Raw genomic sequence first — 25,947 nt, 5'->3', positions numbered from 1 at the left:
GGTTCCATCCTTTTCTCCTTTCTATACTAGTATAACTTTGCCTCTCTTTCCTTTCTTAAAACTTCCAGATCAGAATGTACCAGGTATGCTTTTCCCTTTGATGACATAAAGATTTTTAAAGACACTTCTATTAGAATATTTTTTGGTTGTTGTTTTTTTTGTCATTATATAGCCCCTTCCATTTGCTCAAATAAATTTAAATCTCTGGGTTTCTCTTGAATCTTATATTTGCATTTCAAAATTCCTACTCAGGTCTGACCTTTTATCATGAATGTTTTAAATGTTTCATAAAAAGTCCCTGTAGTCTTTTTTTTTTTTTTAAATTTTTTTTTATTTTAAACCCTTAACTTCTGTGTATTGACTTATAGGTGGAAGAGTGGTAAGGGTAGGCAATGGGGGTCAAGTGACTTGCCCAGGGTCACACAGCTGGGAAGTGTCTGAGGCCGGATTTGAACCTAGGACCTCCCATCTCTAGGTCTGACTCTCAATCCACTGAGCTACCCAGCTGCCCCCACCTGTAGTCTTAATAGTAGTAGTAGTAGTAGTCCTTGTAGGACTATACTTAGTTTTACAGGATTTTACTCTTGACTGTAAACCTATAAATTTGGAATATATATTCTCAGACTCCTTTAATTAATTTTAGAACCTACTCATGTGAACCTGACTAGTTCTTTGATACTTGAACTCTTTCTGGATTTTTTGCTGGATTTTTTCTTTGACCTAGAAGCCCTGGATTTTGGCTATGACAAACTTTGGTTTGGGGGTTTCAGAAAGTGATTGGTATTTTCATTTTGCCCTCTAGTTCTTTTCCTTTTTTAAATTATTATTTATTTTAAATATTCTTTTCATTTTAAATTTTGAGTTCTTTCCCTCCCTCCTACATCTCCCCAACCCACTAAGAAGTAAAGTGATATCAATGGTGCATTTGAAATCATGCAAAAATATTTCCATATTTTACATATGAAAAGAAAAGAAGGAAGGAAAGAAGAAAAGATGAAAGAATACAAAGAAGTTGTACTTCAGTTTATTCTCTTTAAACACCTTCTGTCTTAGAATTGATACTTGTATCACTTCCAAGGCAAAAGAGCAGTAAGGGCTAGACAATTGGGGTTAAGTGACTTGCCCAGGGTTTCATAGGTAGTCTGAAGCTAGATTTGAACCCAAGTTCTCCGAACTCTAGGCCTGACACTCTATCCACTGACCTAACTGCCCCTGCTTTGATTTCTTATTCTTAAAGCTATCTGTTCATATCCTTTGACCATTTATCAATTAGGGAATGGCTCTCATTTTTATAAACTTGACTCAGTTCCATATGAAGTATACGCTTAAGAAATGAGACCTTTACCAGAGAAATTTGCTTTTAAGGTTTTTTTTTTTTAAATATTAGTTCGTTGTCTATGGTACCTTATAAAAGCAAAATATATTTTCCCTGATTGTTTCTTTTAATTAGGTTTATATTTTATTTTGCTTTCTCTGAGATCATGATTGTTACTTCTGCCTTTTTTACTTCAGCTGAAGCATAATAGATCCTGCCTCAACCCTTTATTTTAACTCTATATGTTTCTTTCTATTTAAGTTTGTCTCTTGTTAACAACATATTGTTTGATTCTAGTTTCTAATCCATTTAGCAATCTGCTTCCATTTTATGGATGAGGTTATCTCACTCACATTCACAATTATAATTACTGCATATTTCTCTCCATCCTATTTTCTTCTGTTTATCCTTCTCACTTTTTACCCCATCCCTTGTCTTGTCTGTTTTGCTTCTGACCACCACTTCCCTTAATCTACCCTCCCTTTAGTTCTCCCCTTTGCTCAATATCTCTCTTATCCCCTTTCCTTCCTATTTCCCTATTGATTCCAATAGATTTCTATACCCATCTGAATATATATATATATATATATGTATGTAGTCTTCCCTCTTTGAACCAAATTCTGACAAGAGTGAGGTTCAAGCATTATTTGCTGCCAACCCCTACCCCCCCACCCCCAGTTACTTTCCCCTCTACTATAAAAACTTCTCTTTGAATGTCTTTTTTATGTGGGAAAATTTCCCCATTGTATCTTTTCCTTTCCCCTTCTCCCAGTGCATCCCACTTTCTCATGCTTTCATTTTTTTTTTGAGATCATCCCAACATAATGTATTCATACTCATAACCTCTATCTATATGGATTTCTTTTAATTGCCTTAATAATGTTATGGTTCTTAGGAGTTACAAGTATCATTTTCCCATATGGGATTGTAAACAGTTTAAGTTTGAGTCCCTTATGATTGCTCTTTTATATTTATCTTTTTATGCTTTTCTTTAAAAATTATTTTTTATCATTTATTTTTATAAAGGTATTTTTCTATGGTTACATGATGATTCATGTTCTATCCCTCCCCTTTTTCCTCCCCCTCCCAGAGCCAATAAGCAGTTCCACTGGGTTATACATGTATTATCATTCAATACCCATTTCCATATTATTCATTTTTGTAATAGAATGATCTTTTAAAAATCAAAACCCCACTTCCTATACCCATATATACAAGTGATAAATCATATATTTTTCTTCTGTGTTTCTACCCCCACAGTTCTTTCACTCAATGTGGATATTATTCTTTCTCATAAGACCCTCAGGATTGTCCTGTATCATTGCATTGCTATTAGTAGCAAAATCTATTACATTTGATGTCCCACAATGTTTCAGTTTCAGTTTGCATACAATGTTCTCTTGGTTGTGTCCATTTTGCTCTGCATCAGTTTGTGGAGGTTTTTCCAGTTCATATAGAAATCAAACAGTTCATCATTCCTTACAGCACAATAGTATTCCATCACCCTCATATACCACAATTTGTTCAGTCATTCCCCAATCAAGGGACACCCCCTCATTTTCCAATTTTTTGCCACCACAAAGAACACGGCTATGAATATTTTTGTATAAACATTTTTCATTATTATCTCTTTGGAGTATAAACCCAGTAGTATTATTGCTGGATCAAATGATATGCATTCTTTTAAAGACCTTTGTTTATGCTTTTCTTGAATCTTCTGTTTTCTATTTTCTATTCAGCCCTGGACTTTTCATCAGGAATGCCCAAAAGTCTTCTTTTTCACTAAATATCCATTCCTCCACATACTCAGTTTTGTTGATTCTTGGTTGTAATCCGAGCTCCTTTGCCTTCTAAAATATCATATTCCAAGTCCTCCTCTTCTTTATTGTGGAAGCTGCTAAATCATATATAATCCTGACTGTGGCTCTACGACATTTGAATTCTTTCTTTCTGACAGCTTGCAATATTTTCTCTTTGATCTGAGAGCACTAATTCCTGGAAGTTTTCATTTTGGGATTTCTTCCATGAGCTGATTGGTGAATTTTTTAAATTTTAATTTAATCTTTTGGATCCAAGATTTTGGGGCAGTTTTCACTTTTTGAAATATGATGTCTAAGCTCTTTTAAAAAATTATTATTATGGCTTTCAGATAGCCCAGGAATTCTTATATTGTTTCTCCTTAGTCTATTTTTCTGGTTGTTTTTCCAATGAGATAGTTTACATTTTTTTTCTATTTTTTCATTCTTTTGGCTTGCTGTCTTATTGTTTCTTGCTGTCTTATGGAGTCATTAGTATCCAAATGCCCAATTCTGATTTTTAAGAAATTATTTCCTTCTGTGAGTTTTTGTGCCTTTTTTCCCATTTGATCAATTTTGTTTTTCAAAAAGTTTTTTTCTTCAGTGAATTTTTGTACCTTTCATCATTAAACCAATTCTGTTTTTTAAGATATCATTTTCTTCAGTAATCTTTTGTATCTTTTTATTTATTTTTATTTTATAATTTTTTTAAACCCTTAACTTCTGTGTATTGGCTCCTTGGTTGGAAGAGTGATAAGGGTGGGCAATGGGGGCCAAGTGACTTGCCCAGGGTCACACAGCTGGGAAGTGTCTGAGGCCGGATTTGAACCCAGGACCTCCCATCTCTAGGCCTGACTCTCAATCCACTGAGTACCCAGCTGCCCCCTTTTGTATCTTTTTAAACAAGCGGTTAATTCTCTTTTCATAATTTCTTGCATCATTCTCATTTCTTTTCCTAATTTTTCCTCTCATCTCTTGATTTTTCTGGCAATTCTTGTTGAATCTGGGAACAATTAGCATTTTTCTTTGAGGTTTGGGGTGTAACTATTTTCACATTATTGTTTTCTTTTGAGTTTATATCTTGTTCTTCCTTACAACTATAGTAGCTTTAAAAGAACAAATAAACAACCTTACCTTCTGTCTCAGAATCAATATTAAGTATCAATTCCAAGGCAGTAGAGGAGTAAAGGCTAGGCAATGGGGGTTAAGTAACTTACCTGGGTTATATAGCTAGGAAGTGTCTGAAACCCAATTTCAACCTAAGACCTCCCATCTCTAGGCCTGGCTTTCTATCCACTGAGCCATGTAGCTGTCCTTGTAGTAGTTTTTAAGATCAAGTTCTTTTTCAATCATTTACTCATTTTTCCAGCCCATTTCTGGACTTGGAACTTTATATGAGTTTGGCTCTGCCCACCTGGGAGTAGGGAGGCAATGTCTTAAGCTTCAGGCTTTTTCAGTGCTGCTGTTTTCAGAGCTAGTTCTGGGGATATGCAAGTTTTCAGTGAAGGGGGTGTGATTTGGAAAAATATGTGGTCACTGCTCTCCTGGTCTGGACTCTGATCTTTACCCAGAAGCCCCTGTTTCTCTACAGCTACAAGCATTAATACTCCTTTCTACTTTGGAACTCTGACCAGAGACCCTGACCCTTTGTGACTGACCTTAAGTGCTCCTCTTCGTCCTGGAACTGTGACCCAAAATATCTCTATGCTGAGAGCTCCTAGAGCTGCTGTTGCTGCCTCTGTATGTATACACTCCAGACATCATTATAATAAACACTAAATTATAGTAGTCTGGTTATATGCAACCCTGAAGATTCAGATGTGTTTAAGTTGTCAAAATCCAGATGATTTTATTGTATTGTGCTATTTTTTAAAATTAGCTTTTTAAAAGTACTTTGTTTACATTTAATATTGATATTACAGCATTTAATGGAAAAGGTGTTGATGATGACAACTAAATAGAATATGAGCATGAATTAGTATGGATCTAGAAAGAATACATGTCGTGAATATTTTCTTTTTTTTAAGTTATTAAACATTTATTAATATTCATTTTTAACCTGTTTACATACTTTATGCCCCTACTTTCCCCTTCACCTCCCGCTCTCCCCCCACCCATGGCCAACGCACATTTCCACTGGTTGTAACATGTGTCCTTGTTCAGGGCCTATTTCCAAATTGTTGTTAGTTGCATTGGTGGGTAGCTTCGAGTCCACATCCCCAATCATGTCCGCCTCAGCCCATGCATTCAAGCAATTGTTTATCTTATATGTTTCCTCTCCTGCAGTCCTTCCTCTGAACGTGGGTAGCATCTTTACCATAAATCCCTCAGAGTGTTATGAATATTTTATAAATGTGGAAAAATCATTTGAAATATCAACTACTCTTTAATACTTGTATTTCCTGAATAAATGTATGTTGATGACTTTTCTAATTTAACTACCACCACAACAAAAAAAGCTAGTGTCACAGACCTCTTCCAGTAAATCCCTAAATTTTCTTAGGTTGGAGTTAGAAAAACCTGAGTTCAAATCTGGTCTCAGACACTAGCTATGTGATCCTGGGTAAGCCACTTAATTTCTGTTTGCCTTAATCCACTGGAGAAGGCAATAGCAAACCATTCTAGTATCTTTGCCAAGAAAATCCCCAAGTGGGGTTATGAAGAATTGGACACAATTCAACAACATATTATTCAAGCTGACTGCCCTTTTTAAAAAATTTCCTATTCAGTTGTGAGTTCTCCTTTTTCATTTTTGATATGAATAATTTTATTTTCTTCCCTTTGTAAAAAATCAAGTTAATCAACAAGTGCCTCCCCCCAAGACCAACTCTTAGTTTTATTTATCAATTCAATGGCCTTGTTGCTTTGTTTTATTAATCTCTTTTTTAATTTTCAGGATCCCTACTTTGTTATTTAGTTGGGGATTTTTGATTTGTTGTTGTTCACATTTTTTAAATTACATGCTAATTTGTTCTTTCTCTCTTTTGTTAATGAAAGTGTTTAGAGAACATTTCCCCTTAGAACTTTTTTAACTGTATCCCATTAGTTTTGCTACATTATCTCATCATTGTTTTTCTTCATTTTTGTTCCTATGGGGAAATTTTTTTTCTTCTCTTTTGTTCCTATATTCCCATATTCCTAACACCTCTAGACATCCCATCCATGGAGGGATGGATTGCATGATGTCTTCTCATCTTTCTTCATTTGATTCTGGCTTGATCTTTATAATTTGGTTATATTTACTTTTGATTTTTTAGTATGCAGTTCTTTCCATTTTCATCCCTTCATTTTTATTCTTTATGTGTCTAAACTTAAATGTGTTTCTTATATCATTAAACAACCCTATTAAGCACCTATTATGTGCCCAAAACAGTGCTAGACACAGCAGCTATAAAGACAGACATGAAATAGTTCTTGCCCTTAGGGAGCTTATACTCTAACAGGAGAAAAAATATATAAATATATTGTGTAAATGGAATTAGCTCACCCTCATTCATTCTTTAGATTTTAGCCATCAGGAATAATGTCACCCCATCCAATTTAGAATTAAGTGGGGAGGCAGGAGGTCTGTGACCCACATGTGATAGTAAGTGATAAATCAAAAGAACACTGACTGCCCTCTGGGCAGTCCAAAACAAAGTTGAGGCTGCCATTTGTCCACGTAAAACTGGAGGTGGACGCAGGAAGTGACAAAACGAACTATCTTCTAACTATGATGGTAACTCCCTGTAAGGGGGATTTTTGCTTTTTGAACCTGGCCTTGAGCTCAGGTGAGACCTCAAACATTGATTCCTTTTGAATTGTCACGTGGGTAAGTTAGGCTGACTCCCTCTTTCTTTTCCCTTGGCGTTTCTGGAGGCCCTAGCCTCAGAAGAGGCCTCTCTTCTTAGAGGAAGCCTCATGGCCAGAAGCCTTGTTTAATTAACCTCTGTGCCCCCTTTGTTAGAGCCCCCAAAGCCTTGCCTGGTTTGGGCCTCCAGACCAGGCAGAGTTTCTCTCTCTCTCTCTCTCTCTCTCTCTCTCTCTCTCAGTTTCCCTTCCTTCACTCTTTCCAAATTGTAAATAAACCACCATAAAAGTCATCCTGACTTGGGTCTCTTTTATTAGAAATTGATATTTATTCAATTCCTTGGTGACCACACTAAAACTCTTAAATAAACAATCCATTCATAATCTGTTTCCCCTTTTTACAATATATGAAATACATAAAAGATAATTCTTGTGGTAGTGGCAAGGTCCTAGAAACTGGGGGAATTCGGAAAGACTTCATGTAGAAGGTAGTGTTTGAGCTGAGCTTCGAGGGAAACTAGAAGGCGAAAAGGTGGCACAGTGGATAAAGGGCCAAGCCCAGAGTCAGAAAGCTCAAAGTTAAAATATGGCCTCAGACACTTACTAGCTGTGTGACATAGACACGTTACTTAACCCTGTTTGACTCAATTTCCTCATCTATAAAATGAGCTAGAGAAGGAAAGAACAAATTTTCCAAGAGAACCCAAATGGGATTTCAAAGCGTCAGGCACAACTGAAAAATGGCTCATCAACTTAAGAGAACATAAGGGATGTAGGTAAGAAAAGAATACATTCTAGGAATGTGGGTCAGACTGTGTAAAGATGAAGGTCTGGAAGGTGGAGTGTTGTGGGAGGATCATGGATAAAATCAAATTGAGCGGGCTATAAAATACATGAAAAAGAATAATGTATACCATGGCTAGAAAGAAAAATTAGAGCACACTTATAAAAGACTTTGAATGCCAAATACAAAAGTTTGTATTGATTCTACAGATAATCACGGTCATATGTGCTTAAAAAAAAAACCTTTGGATAATATGGGGGATGTATTGAAGAGGGGAGAGACTTGAAGCAGAAAGATCTATTAGTAGTACTAGTACTATCGCAGTAGTCCAAGAAGGAGGTAATGAGGACCTGAATTTAGGCTTGTAGTCCTGTGAGTAGAGAGATGGGTCCAGGTCCTATAGATGCAGAATTAGAAGCAACAAACTTTAGCAACTAATTGAATAAGTGAGTTAAAGGAGAGTGAAGAATAAAGAGGACTAAAAGTATGCAGAGTGAAAGGAGCAGAACCAGGAGAACGTTGTACACAGAGACGAATACACTGTGGTACCATCAGGTATCTTCAAGAGAAATAGGGAAGAGGAGGGAATTTAGGGCAAAAGATAGAGTTCTATTTTTGACATGTTGAATTTGAAATGTCCAGTGGGCAAATGGTGATGAACAACTATTCAGGGGAGAGACAGGGCTGTGTGTGTATGTATGTATATACACACACACACATATATATATATACATATATATGTATATGTATATATACTTTGGGATTTATCTGCAAGGAGGTGATCATTAAACCCACAGGAGCTGATGAGGTCACCCAATGAGAGAGGGTGGAGAGTCTAGGGCAGGGCCTTGAGATATAACTTGGGATATAACCACATTTTAGAGGCAAGGTATAATGATCCAGAAAAGGAGTCTGAAAAGGAATCAACAGAAAAGAACCAGGAGAGCTGGGTGACCATCAGCAAGGCAGTTCCTTCTTATGAGTCTCAGTTTCCTCATCTGTAAAATGTATATAATTACCCTGGATTCTCCACCTCCCAGAGTCTGCATGAGGAAAATGATTTGTGAACCACCAAACACATATAAGACATGTATAAAAATGTGATGAAAGGCCATCACCCTATAGCACACACGGAGCAGATCATCTTCACTGGCTCCAGGGCCAGTTGCTCCTTGGCATAGGCTGAATCAGCAGAGCCCAGGGCCAGCTATCACAGGCAGATTCCTGTTGGGACCTGACCAAGCAAGGCCACTCCTTTGGCTCACTTTGTTCCCCACATGCAGACGAGACAAACAGGTCCCCGACAGGAATTGCTGTTTCTCCTGGAAGGGCGCACGCGACCTTCCTTGCCCTTGTGAGTGCTGTTGTCTGCCATCTGTCCTGGAAGCCGCCATGCTCTGTGCTCACGTTTCCTTCAGTGATATCGGCAACGAATCATCGCTGCCATTTTTTCAGTGCTTTAAAATTTATCCTCATTTTACAGCTGAGGAAACAAAGGCTCATACCTCTAAAGAGACTCGTCTGTGGGCACACAACCAGTACATTGTTGAAGTCAGGGCTTGAACTCAGGACTCTTAACTTGCTGTCCAGTGCTCCTTCGGATACACTAACCTGAGCCTGGCACACACTCACCCTGGAGAGACAAGATAGAAAGGGGCTGGCTCCTTGGCCTGCCTCTTTCTGAAGGCTGCCAAATTCTGTACTAGCTATTTCTGTCAGAAGTGGCTTTAGTCACAGCTCCGTGGGGGATGGGTTTGTGGCTGTCCCTCCTCCATGGCCAGTTCTGTGGTCACTTCTCAGCTCAGAGCTCCTCCTCAATGCAGACCCTCACTCCAGATCCTGGGGAGAAGAGAAGGGCTGGAGAGGGCTGCCCTTGGTCTTAAGAAGCTTGAGGTATATTTGAGGAGAGGGGACTTACAAGAAAAACCCTGGAGAATACTTTTGTAAAATGCAAATCACAAATCAAGACCTGGAACTGAAGATCCTGGAGGCGATAAGGGACCTCGGGGGACATCTATCCCACCCCCTGACCAAAGCAGAGAGCCTTTCTATAGCTTCTCTTACAATTAGTCATCCAAACTCTGGGCAGATATTTCCCACAACGGTGTGCCATTCAGATGGTTAGTTAAGTTTTTCCAAATCTGCCCTCCATAACTTCCCTCTGTTATTCTTCGTCCAATCTTCTAGGGCTACTCAGAGCCAGTGTAACGTAAATAAGAATTGATGGCCCTTCAAATAAGCTCCTTGCCATCCTTGTCATCTTGGTGATGGTGGTGATGGTGGGGTGGGGTGGCGGCAGGTAGGGGATGCCTAGAGTCAGAGAATGATCAGTCAGGTGAAGTCGGCCAGGACTGATTCTTCCTACAGGAGGTAAATTTGGAAGGAAATAAAAGACATGGAGAAGAGAGGGGGGCATTCTGGATGGAGGAATAGAATGAACAGAGATGGGGTGTATATTGGGATAGAGCAATACATGGCAAATAGATTCATTTTTCTGGAGCTGAAGGTCCATGGAGAGGCATCATGATTAACGAGGCGGACAGAAAGGGACTGTCGAAGGGGAGAGTCGGTGAAGAGGCTTTGAAAGTTTGATTAACTTCAGCCTCAGCACTCCCCCATAGTGTCAGCTTCTTCCAAGAGAGGGGGGCGTTCTCTCCCTCTGTGGAGATGATAACCCCTCCATACTATTCATTCATTAAACAAATATTTATTAATGTATCCAGATACCTATGCCAGACACTGGGGGATTGATACAAATTTTAGATTTTTACATACCCTGTAGCTTTATTGAGCTTAGAGTCTAGTAGAAAGGAAAAGACACACACACAAATAGCCATTATGTACATCAGAGAAGTAGAAAACTGTATGAAGTGAGGTCTTGGGAGGAAAACCATACCAGCAGGTGGATCAAGGAAGGCTTCCTGGAAGAGGGACTTTGAGGTTAGTCTTTATTTTTTTAAGTTGTTTTTGTTGATGTCTTCAGTTTCTCATATCACTGTAGTTATTTCCAGTCTCCATCCCATATACTCCTCCCCTTACTGAAGAGTTATCCCATACAATGAATAGTATTTTTGTTTTTTAACCCTTACCGTTTGTGTTAGAATCAATACTAAGTATCACTTCTAAAGAAGAAGAATGGTAAACCACCTGCTCCAGATCTGCTTTTATTTACTGACACTGAGAAAGACTTGCAGAGCAGCTGGACCAAGGCAACCTATAGTATATGTAACTTTATTCGTTCATAGTTTCGCTTTATTTTTTTTTAAAAAAACTAATGATTTGGGGATAGCTGAGTGGCTCAGTGGATTGAGAGCCAGGCCTAGAGACAGGAAGTCCTAGGTTCAAGTCTGGCCTCAGACACTTCCCAGCCATGTGACCCTGGGCAAGTCACTTGAACCCCATTGCCTGCCCTTATCACTCTTCTGCCTTGGAGCCAATACACAATATTGACTCCAAGACGGAAGGTAAGGATTTAAAAAAACAAAAAACAAAAAACAACTAATTATTTACTTTACATTCTTTTTAAAAATTTTGGGTTTCAAATCCTCTCCTTTGTTTCATCCCTCCCCAACACATTGAGAAAGCAAAAAATATGATGCACATTATACATGTAAAGTCTTGCAAAATATATTTCTTTATTATCCATGTTGCCCCCCAAAAAGTAAAAGAATAACAACAAAAGTGAAAAACAATATACAACAATCTGCTCTGACCTCATCAATTCTCTTTCTGAAGGTGGAAAGAATTAGTTTATCTTTCTTAAAAAAAGAAAGGATGAATGCATGCCTTTTAAGTTATTTCCAATGGTTTCTGAAATTGTCATCAGAGTTTTGTTGTCATATAAAAGTAATATTCATTTATATGGTTGCAGTAAATTGTAGCAATGTTGGTTTATAGCTCTCTTTCTCAGTTTTATCTCTTCCTTATTTGACAGTCAGAACTAGCTTTATTACATAGAAAGGGTTTAGCAGATTGGGTTTTTTCCCCCTCTGTTTTTGAAAACAAGTTTATGTAGCATAGGAATTTTTTATTGTTATTATTTTGGTATTTCACAGAATAGATTTAGGACCATCTGGTCCTAAAGACTTTTTTCTTCCATAGGAGTTCATTTATGGCTTGTTTTACTTTTTTAACTCAGTTTTACTTTTAGATACCTGACTTTTAAGTTATCCTCTACATGTTTTGCTAATTATAGTATTTATTTGTTTTTGGTAGACATTCTTCTATTTCATTTAAGTTTTCAATTTTGTTGCCATGTGATTTGGTATCATAGTTTCTGATGATTTTATTTATTTCCTCTCCACTTGTTATAAATGCTGTTTTAATTTTTGCTTTCTTTATTTGAGTTCTCTCTTTTATAAGATTAGCTAATTATCTCTATATTTTGTTCATTTTTTAAAAAGAAACTAATATTTTAGTATTTCAATTTTTTTAAATGTTAGTTCATTTTTTAAATTTAAGTTGACTTTCTCACTTTTACTCTTTAAAATCCCTTTTATGTTTATTTAGGAATTCTTTGTTGTTTAAAATTAAATTAATTTTTAAAGATTTTATTTCTATGATTTAGTCTTTGGAACCACTTATTTACAATGTCATTTTTAGGTTCATTTAAGAATGCATCTTTTGTTCATTTTTCCCTTGCTAATAACTTTTATTGCATTATGATCAATAAAGGATATATTTAAGCTTTTGTCTTTCTACTTTTGTCCATGAGTTCTTTATTACTATGCATGTGATTGGCTTTTTACATAAATCTGGGAATCTGAGAAATACGTATGTTCTCCAAGGTCCTCATTCAGAAGTCTCCATAAGGCTAATGAATCTAGGTTTTCCAACATTTTCTTTATGTCTATAATTTCCTTCTTACTTGTTTTGTTGTTGGATTTATTAAACTTTGTCAGAGAGCATGCAGGACATACTGGGGAATGTAAGTAGTTCAATGTAGCTAGAGCATGGAGGATAGAGAGAAGAATAATATGAAAAGGGGCTATAAAAGCAGGATGCTATCAAATTGTGAAGAGCCTTGAAGGCTAGGCTAAGGAGATTGGTTTTATGTAGTGAGCAATAGAATTTTTGAGTAGAAAAGTGACAATCGGATCAGAGCAATGCTACTAGGGGAGTTCATTCCTCCTCCTTCCCCTTTTCTTAGATATTTTGAGAAGCAGTTGTGAGTAATCTGAATAATCTTAAGAGCTGCACCCAGAGAGAATTGTGGCAGACTGTGATAGCTGGAGAATGAAGGTTTGCCAGTTCTCTGTCCCATATTTGACTGTTTCTGGAGATTATACTCCCAATTGCCATCTTCTCTTCTGAACCTCTAGATACATGATAGGCACTGCTAAAGCAGGTAGAAGCTGTGTCACCCTGGTGCTGGAAAAGAGATGATAAGGAAAACCAATCTGTCCAAGGTTTAACAGAGCTTGGAGGCAGGGAGGTTTTTGCAATAGTCCAGGGTAAGTATAATGAGGACCTATACTATCTCAATGGTAGTGGGAATAGAAAGAGAAAAGAATCAGAAGGAAAATGTGGATGTAAGAAATATTGCTCAAATAATTTCTTTAATGTTACCTTTTGTAGCTGCATCATCAAAGGCATATGTCCAAAACCTACTATGTCCAAATCCCTGTGCTTGACACTGAGGAACAAGTCTAACCAAGTCTATGACTTGTCCTCCAGGGTCTCAGGTTCTATAAAATGAGGCAGTTGGACCAGATGGACTCCAAAGGCCCTTCCAGCTCCAAATCTAAGGATCCTGATGAAAATTGTTTCCGATCTCAAGCATGATTAACTAGGAAATAAAATGCCCTGGTGATGAAGCCTCAAAGAATTTGATGCTTTAAGCGAAGCTGTAGCCATAGCTGAAAGAGGACATTCTCCAAGTGAGGGCTGAGAAAGTAAATTTAGGTCACTTCTGTTTGTGTGTCAGGGTTGATGAAGGGAACAACAGACTTCTGGAGACTGACAAGAAACTCCAGGAGGAGCGGCACAGATGTGTAGTTTTGGAGCAACAGCTGGAAAAAACCAAAATGGACACGGGCAAAACCACGGCTTCCCAGAAGTCAGCAACAAGGACCAAAGGAGGTAAGAAGCCTTGAGTCAGTAGCCAAGAAGTCAGATGGCCAGAGACAGGATATGGGAGGGACCTCTTTATTAGAGCTATAAGGTCTGTTTCCTAGGTAAAAGTTCCCTAGGTAGAGATATAAAGAAGAATTTCCTAATAATTAGAGCTGCCCCAGGGAGAATGGTAGGCACTGGAGATAATGAAGTCCCCATCTGGAGAGGCCTTCAAGCACAGGCTGAATGGTCACTAGTCTAGAAAATTTTCAAGGTAATTCCAGTTCAGGAATGAGCAGTAGGAGATGGTCTATAAGGTTTCTTCCAGTCCTAAGATTCTAAGAGTCTATGATAGCATAATAATCTCTAAATGACAATTTAACTACAAAATGGTGGTCTTGAAAAATTCATTCCCTTCCAGAAGAAAGGTCGGTTGGTTTTTGCTTTTGTTTTTTAGTTATCACTGCTGGAACAGGGTTGCCTTCAGAGATTATAAAAATAACAACTTGCATTTCTTTTTATAGCACTTTAAGGTGTTTCCTCACAATAGCCCTGAGAGGTAGGTAAAGCAAGTATCCCCATTTGACAAATGAGGAAACAAAAATAAAATGACTTTATTCAGGGTCAAGGAGCAGGTGAGCCTTCTTCTTGCCTCGAGAGTCTCCCAGCAAAGGCTCTCAGAGTTGCTCTGGAGGACATGCCTGTGAAGAATTGGGTTGGACTAGATGTTCTCTTGCAGTCCCTTCTCCCTGAGACCATGAGATCTGAAGATATCTATCACTAAAGTAATACCTTTTTTTTTTAAAACAAAGAGAGGCTTTGTAAAGACCCTTTGCTCACCAACATTTTATTATTGGAGAGAGAAATAATGTAGGTGACACAAGAATACAGGCAGGATGTGGAATCCTTCTTTGACCCTCTGCAACTGGGTACTCCTTTCTCTCCTCCAGGTGAGCCAGGGCCTGATGAAAATAGCATTGTATGTGGAGTCTGAACTGAGTTTGAATCCTGGCTCTCACTACAACTAGTGGTGCGTCAAAGCACTGGACCCTTCATCTGGACCACACTTGCCTTATCTGTTAAAGAAGTAGAGTGGACCAGTTGATCTTTAGGCCCCTTCCAGTTCTGGCATTCCATGTTCTAGTTCTGGGTTTATCAGGGCCAAAAATTGCAGAGAATACCAATATGATAAGGACTCAGAAAAGGTCATTGAGATTTAGCAGTTAAGTTCATTGTTAACCATATCAAGAGCAGATTTGGTCAAGTAGTGGCATGAAAGTGATTTGGAAGTGATTGGGAAGGGAAAGCAATGAGCAGTCTAGAACCCTTTTTTTAAAAGAGGTTTTTGCTATAGAAAGGAAAAGAAATATAGCACAACAGGTTAAGGAATGGTAGGGTTAAGCGAAGATTTTTTTTAGAGGAGACATAGGCATCTGAGATGGAACCAGTCAATAAGAAGACATTTCCACTATGCCATGCTTCCTTTTCTGTATGGAATGAATGATGGCAGTGGAGGTATAATACACTGAAACAAATGTAGGTAATGAGTTTCCTCCTCTCCCTCCCATTAGAGCTCCATATCATTTAATACTACTGATCCAGGAGGCTCGGTGAATACTCATGCCATAAACCATAAGATTTAGATCTGGAAGAGAGACCAGAGGTCATCCTAAACCCCCTCATTTTACAGGGGTTTAAACTGAGGTCCCTAGTGGTTCAGACTTGATCAAGAGTATATATTATATTGGTAATAAATAGCAGAGCTGGGATTCAAATCCAGATTGCCTTGACTCCCACTCCGGTGCCCTTTCTGTACCATGCTGCCCACTCAAGGACTCAGAACTGGTTTATGGAACTCTTTAAAATACTGCCGGCTCCCTATTATCTGTTGGAAATTTCACCTAGCTGAAGGTGAAATGGAGAATGGAATTAGAGGGTACATCACATTTTAAGGTCTGTCAGCATCCATGAAAAGCTATTGCTGGTGATGAAGTAATTAGACCCCCTGTAATTTATTACCACTGAAATATGATAATCTGCTGCTATAAATATGAAAGCTTCACTAACAGTTAAAAAAAGAATTCACTGCAGAATGTTAACATTTTATTCCCTTGATCAGACTCTTTTATGACTTGTGGACCATAATCCTATAAATGCCTAATGCTATGAAACTATTCCCATCCCTGGAAAGAACTTCTCATTTTATGTTTAATGAGTTAATAAAGCCCTAAAACAGAGGGTGATACTCAGGATAAAGTATTGATTTGCTAATAAATCATCAGGAGAAGTTTTGTTGTTCTAAGTCTTTGAGACCCAGATTAGGATCATAAGACTTAAAGTTGGAAGAGACCTTAGAACACAGAATATTAGACTTGGAGGGGGCTTCATTTATTTATTTATTTGTTTGTTTGTTTGTTTTAACCCTTACCTTCCATCATAGAGTCAATACTGGGTATTGGCTCCAAGGCAGAAGAGTGGTAAGGTTAGGCAATGGGGGTCAAGTGACTTGCCCAGGGTCACATAGCTGGGAAGTGTCTGAGGCCGGATTTGAACCTAGGACCTCCCTCTAGGCCTGGCTCTCAATCCACTGAGCTACCCAGCTGCCCCCTTGGAGGGGGCTTTAGAAGTTCCAGGGGTCCTTGGACAGATTTCAGGGGATCTTGAACGTGGGTGGGATAAAAATGACATCTTCATTTTTGCTTGTCCCTGATTCAGGAGTTCTTAACCTTTTTTTTGCATATGCTTCATGGACCCCTCTGGCAGCCTGGTGAAGTCTCCAGTCCCTTTACAGAATCATATTTTTAAATGCAAAGAACAGAATACATGGGATTACAAAGAAATCAGTTATGCTGAAAGAATCGTCAAAATATTAAACAAAAATTCACAGCCCTCCCCACAAATCAATCCATGGACATCTTGGGGTTTTGTCATGATCTTCTCTGTTCCCTTTCATCATCACTCCCCTCCCCTTGTTCCATACGGTCTTGACTACTTCATTCCTCCGGCCCCTTAATGCTTGCTTTGCTGCCTGGATGACAGAGCAGCAGAGGGAAGGGGCTGGGACCTGCTGGGCTAACCTGAATCCAAAGCAGAACTTCTTTGCTTCTGAGCAAAGGGTGTTTTCTATCTTAGAGGTGCCAGAATTCTAGCCTGTGCTTGTCACCTTGTAAAGTATTTCTTAGCCTCAGCTAGTTTTTTCCTCCCAGAGGGCAGTGGCTCAGTGAGATTGGTAGCACAAGCATTTATTTGATAGAGGAGGGAACAGAGGCTGAGGTCCTGTCTCATGTCAGTGGAGAATGAGGACCACAGGATGAAGGAAAAAGCCTTTTGAAGGGCTCGCTCTGTTCAAAGTGCTGTGCCAAGCAGTGGGGATCCAGATAGAAAAGCAAGGCAGACCCTGCCCTCAGGGAGCTCACATTCTAATAGAGGAGAAGGCTGCAAAAGCAGGGGCAAAGGCCCAGAGGTCCTTAACATACAGCCACAAAGCAGATGGCAACACGCATCTTCTCTGAGGTCATTCCCACTCATAAAGCCATGACCATTTCTAACCTTGAACCACTTGACAATGGACTTGAGTGGCAAGTATTCCTCCTCTCCCCCCCGCCCCCACCTCCCAGGGGCTTCAGAAACTAGCTGCCAAGAAGGCGAGGGCTGCAATGGCTACAGAGGTAGCTGTCCTCATCTCCACAAGGGTGGCTTCCCTGAAGATGGTTCCGCAGGCTCCAATGGGCTGCAGGGAGGAGGGATACTGGTGTTTCCAGGGCTCTTGGCCTTATATGCTCATCAATGGATCATAAATTTAGAACTAGAAGAAACCTTCGAGGTCCTCTAGTCGAATTCCCTCACTTTACAGATAAGGAAATTGAGGTCTACTGAAGTTCAATGATTTGCCTAAAATCACATAGGTAGTAAATGTGATCCTATGCTTTTTTCCCCCCTAAACCCTTACCTTCTGTCTTAATATCAGTTCTAAGAAGAGCAGCAAGGGCTAGACAAAGGGGTTAAGTGACTTGCCCAGAGTCACACAGCTAGGATGTGTCCGAGGTCAAATTTGAATCCAGGTCCTACCAACTCCAGGGCTGAGGCTCCATCCACTGTGCTGGCTAATGGCCCCTGATCATCCACAAAATGCTTTCTTTATAAAAGCCACAGAATGGTTATAAAGTAAAACAACCTCAGAGAGTTCTCCAGGGTCAGCTAGTGAGTGCTGTGAGCTGGGAATGGAGCTTGGACCTCTTGACTCCAGTGTGTTCCTTTGCTGTGCCTGACAGGTCCTTCCAATTCAGTAATCCAGACCCCTCCCAGTGAAGGTCAGGAAAATCCACCTGAAGGCACCTGTTTCTGCTTGGGTGAACACTCCTGGCTAGAATGGGTCAAAAGGGCAGACTTAATGGGATAATGGAACTCCTTGAGGGCTGGGGCTACTCAGTTTTCCTCTTTGTATCCCTAGTGACAAGTCCAGCAACTTGCATACAGTAGGCGGTTAATATTATTTATCCAACTGGCTGGGGAGGCTGAAGGAACTGGCCAGTCAAGGTCTGGTAATCCACGGAGACACATGTAATCTCTTCCTGTTCTTTTCAGACTTGCTAAAATGGGAAGCTGACGGAAGAGCAGCTTTAATTGCTACCCATGCTTGAATGCTAATGTTTTCATTCTGCCCCATGCTGAGCGTCTTGGCAGATGACTGTGGATATAATTCTTGCAGATCTAGCAAATGGTGAAGTCCTGAAAACTTTGCTCTGCAGTGTATGTGCAAGGGGGAAAAAAAAGATCATCCTTCCTTCCACATAAAGGAAGCCTGGCTTTGGGCCGCATATTCTGCTGATCTCGAGATTAGAAGGACCCAAACATCTTACCCGATGTTCGATGTACCTATATTCAATAACATTTTTCAAACATCCCGTCTGTCCTCCTTTCCAGCCTCTTTATCCTTTCTGAAACCTAAAACCTTCCAAACTAATTAGGGAAGCCTCTATCCTTTCTATAGCGGTGATCCACCCAGAAGTGTAGTAGGTCAGATTCGGAAGGGACATTGGAATATAGAATGCCAAAGAAAGACTCGCCACTTTAATATTAACAAGGAGAGGTGATATTTCTATCTGATGAGTAGTACGAAAAGCATTTTACTTATAGAGAGAAATGGGGCCCAGAAAGTGCAATGGATTTTCCCAAGGAACAGAGCTGGACTTGAACCCAACTGGTCTAACTTTTGATGAATTGCCTTTTGTAAAGAGCTTAGCTCAGTGTCTGGCCCATAGTAGGATCTTTAAAAAACAAACAAACAAACAAAACCCTGACCTTCCATCTTAGAAGCAATATTGTGTATTGGTTCCAAGGTAGGCAATGGAAGTTAAGTGACTTGCCCAGGGTCACACAGCTAGGAAGTGTCTGAGGTCAGATTTAAACCCAGGACTAACCCTCTCTAGATTTGGCTCCCAATCCACTGAGTCACCTAGCTGACCCCAGAACAAGTATTTATTAAAAACCTACTATGGAGTGAGTTAGGGGCCTTTTGGCACATTGATTGCTTTTTTTTTTTTACTGCAAAAAAAAAAATTGATTCTTAAGAACATATCCTAAAAGGCTCTCCTAAACAAGGCTTCTTCTTTGCATGAGTTAAAATCATACAAGGTTACTTGAATGATAACATCAATGAATCTCCACATATTAATATCAAATGAGGTATAATAATAACCATATTTATATAGCACTTTGTTTGCATGGCACTTTACATCTATTATCTCATTAGATTCTGTGAAGTAAGTATTGCAGATGGCATTGTGCTGATTCCATCAGTCCCAGGACATTGAAGAACCTCTTCAGTAAGGTCTATAATCCTTTAAGAAAATAAATAGCACAGTCTTACCGTCTCACAGAGGCAACCAAGTGGACGAGAAAGCCTCTTGTCTTTTTAGCCTACAATGTTCAATTGGATGACGGAGTCTATAGAGCTGGGCCATAAGTAGTTGCATCTTGGAAAGACACTGTGGATGAAAAATCATCCATGGCAAGAACTGAAGAGGAGGAGACCAGGTTGGAGCACAGATTTGGGAGATTATGCAGTATCTTTTTTTTTCAGTTACATATAGAAATAATTTTTAACATTTGTTTTCTGACATTTTGCAATCTAAATTCTCTCCCCTCCTTCCCACCCCAGACAGTAAATAATCTAATATAGGTTTATGCCAGTTGTCATATAATACATACTTCCATAGTCCTCATGCTGTGAAAGAAGACACATCGCACATAACAAGGAAAAAACTCACTAAGGAAATAAAGTGAGAAATGGCACGCTTCAATCTGCATTCAGCCTCGGCCAGCTCCTCCTGTGGCTGTGGGCAGCATTTTTCCTCCTGAGTCCCTTGAGGTCCTCTTGGAGCCTCACATTTATGCGGCATCTTTTAATGACCCTAAGCTTCTCTCGGAAAGACGAGCCCCTGTGTAACACTAATATTTTTCCAGGGATGCATTGTGACTTGGAGTCATAGATGACCACAGTCTCTGAAGCATTAAATCTGTGGAGAACCCAGAGGGCAATGGAGGGCTGTGGGGTGGAGGTGAGAAGGCTGGAGCATATATGACCGATGAAGAATTTATCACCCAGGAACAGTGGGGTAGAGGAGATCCTTGGAGAGATGTTTAACTTCAGTGGAGGTGGGCTGGTCAGGTGGCCAGGGGAAAGGACAGCCAGTGGACAGCCTGTGTTCTCCATAGAGTCAAGAGGTCTATTTGTCCATCCAAATTCTCGTATTTGAGTGGACCTCCCTTTGGGGGACTTAGAGGGGTATATGGATGAAAGTCACACGGGATGAGAGTTACCATGTTTAACTACACTGATGGGAGACTACAGAAACATCTGACATTTATACAGCATCAGAGCAGGGATAATGTCATTTTCATCTTCCTATTCCCAGAACTGAGCCCAGCACCTCCTCGCACATAGTAGGCACTTAATAAATGTATATGTGTATATATATATATATATATATATATATATTTTTTTTTTTTTTTTTTGGTTGAACTAAGCTGAACTGAAGTCTGGACCTGGTGGCTTTCAGGGTAGGAGATTTGTCTTTGGGTTACAGAACTCAGTAGGCTAGGAGGCTGGGAGAGGCTGGTGGAAAGCTGTCCCAACATGGGGAGAGGTGGGGCTGAGAGAGAGATGAGAACACCGATGTCTCATGTTGTTTCCTGGCTCTTTCCCTGATCCCTTCCCGCCACATGCCTTTCCAACTTTGGGCACAACTGTATCGGGGAATGTGGCTTCTCTGAGCCAAACTGGGACATAGGTGGAGAGCCAAGGCAGTGAGCCCTTGCAATAATCCTCTCCATCTTGCTCTGACTTTCACTGAAGGGAGAATTAAAGCCACAGGAAGAGAAAATAGCAAAGAATTTGAAGGCAGAGGACCAAGGTCCTAATACTGCCTCTGCCACTGGGATGACATGGCAGGAGTCATTTCTCTTCTCTTGACCTTAGTATCCTTGTGTAAAATATCAAAGTTACTTTCCAATTCTTCATTTTTACGTAATTTGCCCCAATATTCCTTCCAGCTCTAAGTCTTATTATCCTTTGACCTCTGTGGAAGGATTGACTTTGCCCTAGCCATCCAGAATAGAATTTCTGTCTTGCTACCCATGATGTTTGGATTTTAAAAATTCAACAAATAACTATTCCGTTCTACTACAAAGGTCCCTGCCCTCATAGAAATTCGGAGTCTATCCAGAAAGCCATCCAGAAACCTCTGATGCACAGAAATACACAGTAATTTCATTAGAGGCACAAAGTGCTCATGATGTCTGAGAAAGGAAAGGCTCATTACTTGAACAGTGTGCTGGTATTGATGGGGATTTCCCTTCCTGACTATAAACTAAGGCATGATTATTTGGATCAGTTAGAAATTTCATGTAAATAAATAAATGAATAAATGAATAGATAAATAAACTATGTAGGTATGTATTATACTCCAAAGCCTAAACAGGAAAAATATTCTTCTATGTCTAGGGTTTTGAATATTATAATAACTGACATTTGTTGTTCCTGGTGGCCCAGAAGGTATCTTCTCCCAAGAGGAGAGCATCTCCTCTGAAGTCTTAGGAAGCCTAGATTCATCTCTGAATCAAAACGATCCCAAAGAGGAAAGGTAGACTTTTCTCCAATTCTCCATCTTAGAGTAGCACTCCAACTCGTGTCTAGTCTCCCCAAAAGCAGGTTAGCAAGGTCCATCTAGAAAAAGTTTTTAATGTACAAAATATATCAGATTTAAGATAGCAATGTTTTCCACCACCATGAAAGAGAGGCTTAACATATAAAAGACTGATAGGAGCACATTAACAAATACTTAAAATATAAGCTCATTACTCATCATACCTCCTATACTCTCCAAGGTCCAGATTTCCTGGAGTGAGGCAAAGCTCTTTAATCCTTTGAGCTTCATGATCATCCCATCACTGAACTCTATTGGGATCATTGGATGATCTTTCAAGAGCCAGTGTAGTCAAAAGGATGCCCCTCCAGTGGGTTGTCCCCATTGACTTGGGAACCCAGGAACCCTACAACTGATGAGGTAGCCACCAAGCCTGGAAGAATACATCTTTCAGGATTGTTGTTTTGTTCTGGTTCCCTCAGAAGGAGAACAGATTTCACAATCTGCCTTGGGAATCAAAGGATTTGAGTCCTAGTCCCTTCTCTAACACTATTTCTACCTTGATGAAGTGAGGGGATTTGATAAGTCTCTCTAACATCCCTTCTGGCTCCATGTGTGTGTCTGAGCTTTGTTTTTCATTTTACTTAGCTTAGCCCCGGCTTGATTTTCAAGAGGAGAATTGCCCTTCTCTATGGCAATTCTCAGGGGCCTGTTTCCTTCTCTGCAAAATGGGGGTAGGCTTTAAAATAGCTTTATATAATCCAATCCTCATGCGATCTTTTGTGGGGGGACCTATTATTTATTTATTACTTTTTTAAAAACTTAAATTCCAAGACAGAAAAGTGGCTGGAGCTAGGCAATTGGGATTAAGTGGCTTTCCCAGTGTCACACAGCTAGGCTAATCTTTATCCTAAAATTGGAGGGAGAGGGCTTTAAGCCTCCTTTCAACCCATTCCCCCAAAGCACATACCATCCACACTCTACCCCAGCCCTCAAGTTATCAGGTTTTTTTGGATGGCTCATGAAGAGACAATTGACTTTTACCATCAAATCAAGAATTAGTAGTTTAAAAATAATTCCTCAGATGATTTGCTTTCTGATGGAACAAGGAGGTATTAGGGTTAGAGGATAGCATGTGGGTAGTCTCCCCAGCAGCTTCATTGTGTCCCAAGATTTCTGTCCGAGACCATAGGGTGGTGTCTGGCTGCATCCCCATCTGTGCCAGCGGAGGTTGTCTTCCTACAGTTCCACTTGCCTTAGGCATGCTTTGAAATACTTGTCCAGATTCTAAAATTCCTAATTACTCCTGTGAGTACAAATATTATCACCCATTTTTCACAGGGGAGTAAACTGAGGCTCTGGGAGTGTAAATGACTAGCCCAGAACCATTACTGAGGTCTTCTTACATCAAGTCCAGTATTCTTTCCACTACAATATGCTGCTGTATATGAAATACTGCTGGGAACCACAGTAAGTTCTGCATCTAAATCGTTGTCTCATAATACCTTTTACCAACAGGAAAAAATAGGAGAGGTTTCCACAACTACAAAGCCAATAATAGAAATGTGTTCTTTGTAATTTTTAAAAGTTGCTTACAGCCCCTCTTACTAGCAGGGATGATTAGGGAAGATTTCCTGGAGGAAGTGACATTTCAGTAGGGATTAAAAGGCTTGGGTAGGAATTCAACAAGTGACCCAGAGAGAAAAGAGTGGGCCTAACCAAAGCTCTCTGGAAACTAAGTGTAAGAATCAGCCTTTTGGTGGGGGTCACTGAATTTCCTTTTCATACAATTACACAGGACTGCCTGCTAACAACCCAAGACATAACCTAAATGTGAGTGAGAGGAGGGACCTGTCCTTGGGTCAGCTCTCAGAAGTGCCACTGGAGTCGCAGGTAGAAGAGCTGACTGCCAGGTACTCTGCTATGTTCTCTTCCCTCCTTAGATCATTTGCCCTTTCCTGGAGAAGGTCATCTCTGTTCATCAGAGACCAGTATGTTGGGACTTGAATGAACCAAGAGAGACCAGCCGCCAGATGCTGTATTTGCAAGTTCAGCAATTGTTGCCAGATACACAGCAGTGTTTGGATCGTGGGTCCAAAGGGTCCAGATACAGAATTAAAGCATCCCAGAGATGAAAGAGGGCCTCAGAGGCCATCTAGTCCAATCTATATCTGAACAAGGATATTCTCTATGAGATTCCCCCAAAGTGATCATCTGGCCTTGCTTGAAGATCTCTAGTGAGGGAGAGAGCGATTTTTCTCGGGGCAACCCATTCCACTTTTGGGGAGCTCTAATTATTAACAGCAGCTAATTGTTAAGACAGCAAGGTATTACAGTGGATAGAATGCTGGAATCAGGAAGTTCAAATCTGAGTTCAAATCTAGCCTCAGATACTTGGTAATTGTGTGACCCTGGGCAAGTCACTTAATCCTGTATGCCTCTATAAAATGAGCTAGAGAAGGAAATGGCCAACCACTCCAGCATCTTTGCCAAAAAAAAAAATCCCAGAAGGGGTCACAAAAAGTTGGGCATGACCGAATGGCACACTATTCTACTACTTTGTTTTATTTCCATTTTTACAGATGAGGAAACTGAGCTTCCTGAGAGAGGAAATGACTTGTTCAGGGTCACATGGTATCTAAGAAGGGATTAGAATTCAAGTCTCCTATCCCCAAGCTCATCACTCTTGCTGACCACCCCAGACTGCCTCCTCTAGTCCTTTTATTTCACCGTTAGTACCTTTTGGTCACATTCTCACAGTGATTGTCAGGGAAGTGCTTTTGTAAACCTGTATAACCCAAGCCCAAAGTCCATTGCTTTGGGACTCTCTTCTCATCAGTTAAATGGAGACATTTTACTCCCATTGGAGAATTCATTCTTTATTGTCCATTCTATATTCTCATAAGTATACCTTCTCTGACTTGTTTTTCTGTCAATTTAGATAAACAAGTTTCTTTGTTTATTTGCTGTGTGTGTGTTTATTGTGGAATTAAGATTTGGTGGGAAAAAAAGTCAAGCCTTGGATAGAAAACCTGGGGGGGTCCTCCTTTCCCCATTAATGAAGAGTGATCAGGAGTTTAGCTTGAACCTGAAAACCACATCCCTAGATCAACAAGATTTAAGGGAGAAAATAGGTGTAATTCTGGCCTGGTACCCCCTCTCTCAAAGGAGAGCAGAGCAGCTTGTCCCCAACCTCCTGCTTCCCCTCTTGGCAGGAATTGAAGTCTCCCTTGGAGAAGGATGGGGGAAGAGGTTCTAGAGACAAATCTACTCTTAGCTCCCTTCAAGCCACAAATTGAGATAACCTTGCTTTACCTGAAAGAGCTCTAGAAATAATTCCCAAATGAACTACCTGAGGCTTCAAAAGGTTGTCAGCCCCTCTAGCAAGTGCCCTAGTGGAGTTTGGAACTCAGTTCTTTTCTGACTCCAGGCCCACCCTTTTTCCAATATGAATCATCAGTATTGATCTCTGGTTTGAGAAGTGAAGTCTTGCTTTCCATTTGTGTCTGTTTAGACTTGTGATCCAGGCTGAAGAGAACGAAGCCTTAAAAGTTGCCATGAACGACATCCTGAAGGTGAAGGAGGAAGACTTCAAGGTGTACCACGAGACTATGAGCCAAGTGAAGCATATCTTCCTACAGGCCCTACGGCAACAACATGTGGAAAAAAACTATTAACCACACCTCCAGGAAGGACCTAGGGAAGAAACTGGGGAGGCAGAGCAGGACAGATCAAAGCAGGACAGGGCCAACTTCCATCCTCAGTCAGCCAGGACACAGCCAGTGTCTTCCTGCTCTAGAATCGGATAGCCTCAAGTTTTTGTTTATCTGTCTGCATCACTTGGAGAATTGCAAATGGAGGAGGAACAGGATCCAGGATGGGGATTTGGCCCTGTTCCCATCCCCTGACAGTGCCATTAAAAAAGAGTAATCCCAGGTGAAGTCAGTTAAGGCCTATTCCCTCCAGGTGAAACTATGACCGAACAAGTGGTTCTAGGATCACATCATAGTATAGAAAGAGCTCACGAAGCACTTACTTCATAAACCTCTAGGATGCATAGAA

The 25,947-nt window shown here is 40.0% G+C and overlaps 1 protein-coding gene across 1 annotated transcript in view; it reads left to right on the top strand.

Moving 5' to 3' along the window:
* Positions 1 to 25,562, top strand: part of CCDC13 (coiled-coil domain containing 13) — a 100,289-nt gene extending 74,727 nt beyond the window's left edge. Inside the window, exons 13-15 of the mRNA XM_044656976.1 lie at positions 13,611 to 13,765; positions 23,684 to 23,798; positions 25,400 to 25,562. Of these exons, the coding sequence (XP_044512911.1) occupies positions 13,611 to 13,765; positions 23,684 to 23,798; positions 25,400 to 25,562 (433 nt within the window). The remainder of the gene's footprint in view (positions 1 to 13,610; positions 13,766 to 23,683; positions 23,799 to 25,399) is intronic.
* Positions 25,563 to 25,947: the final 385 nt, after the last annotated feature.

This window comes from Gracilinanus agilis, chromosome 1 (genome assembly GCF_016433145.1).
Source record: "Gracilinanus agilis isolate LMUSP501 chromosome 1, AgileGrace, whole genome shotgun sequence".
NCBI classification, from domain to species: domain Eukaryota; kingdom Metazoa; phylum Chordata; class Mammalia; order Didelphimorphia; family Didelphidae; genus Gracilinanus; species Gracilinanus agilis.
The sequence above is the reverse complement of the archived record's forward strand: the minus strand, read 5'-3'. Positions and strand labels throughout refer to the sequence as shown.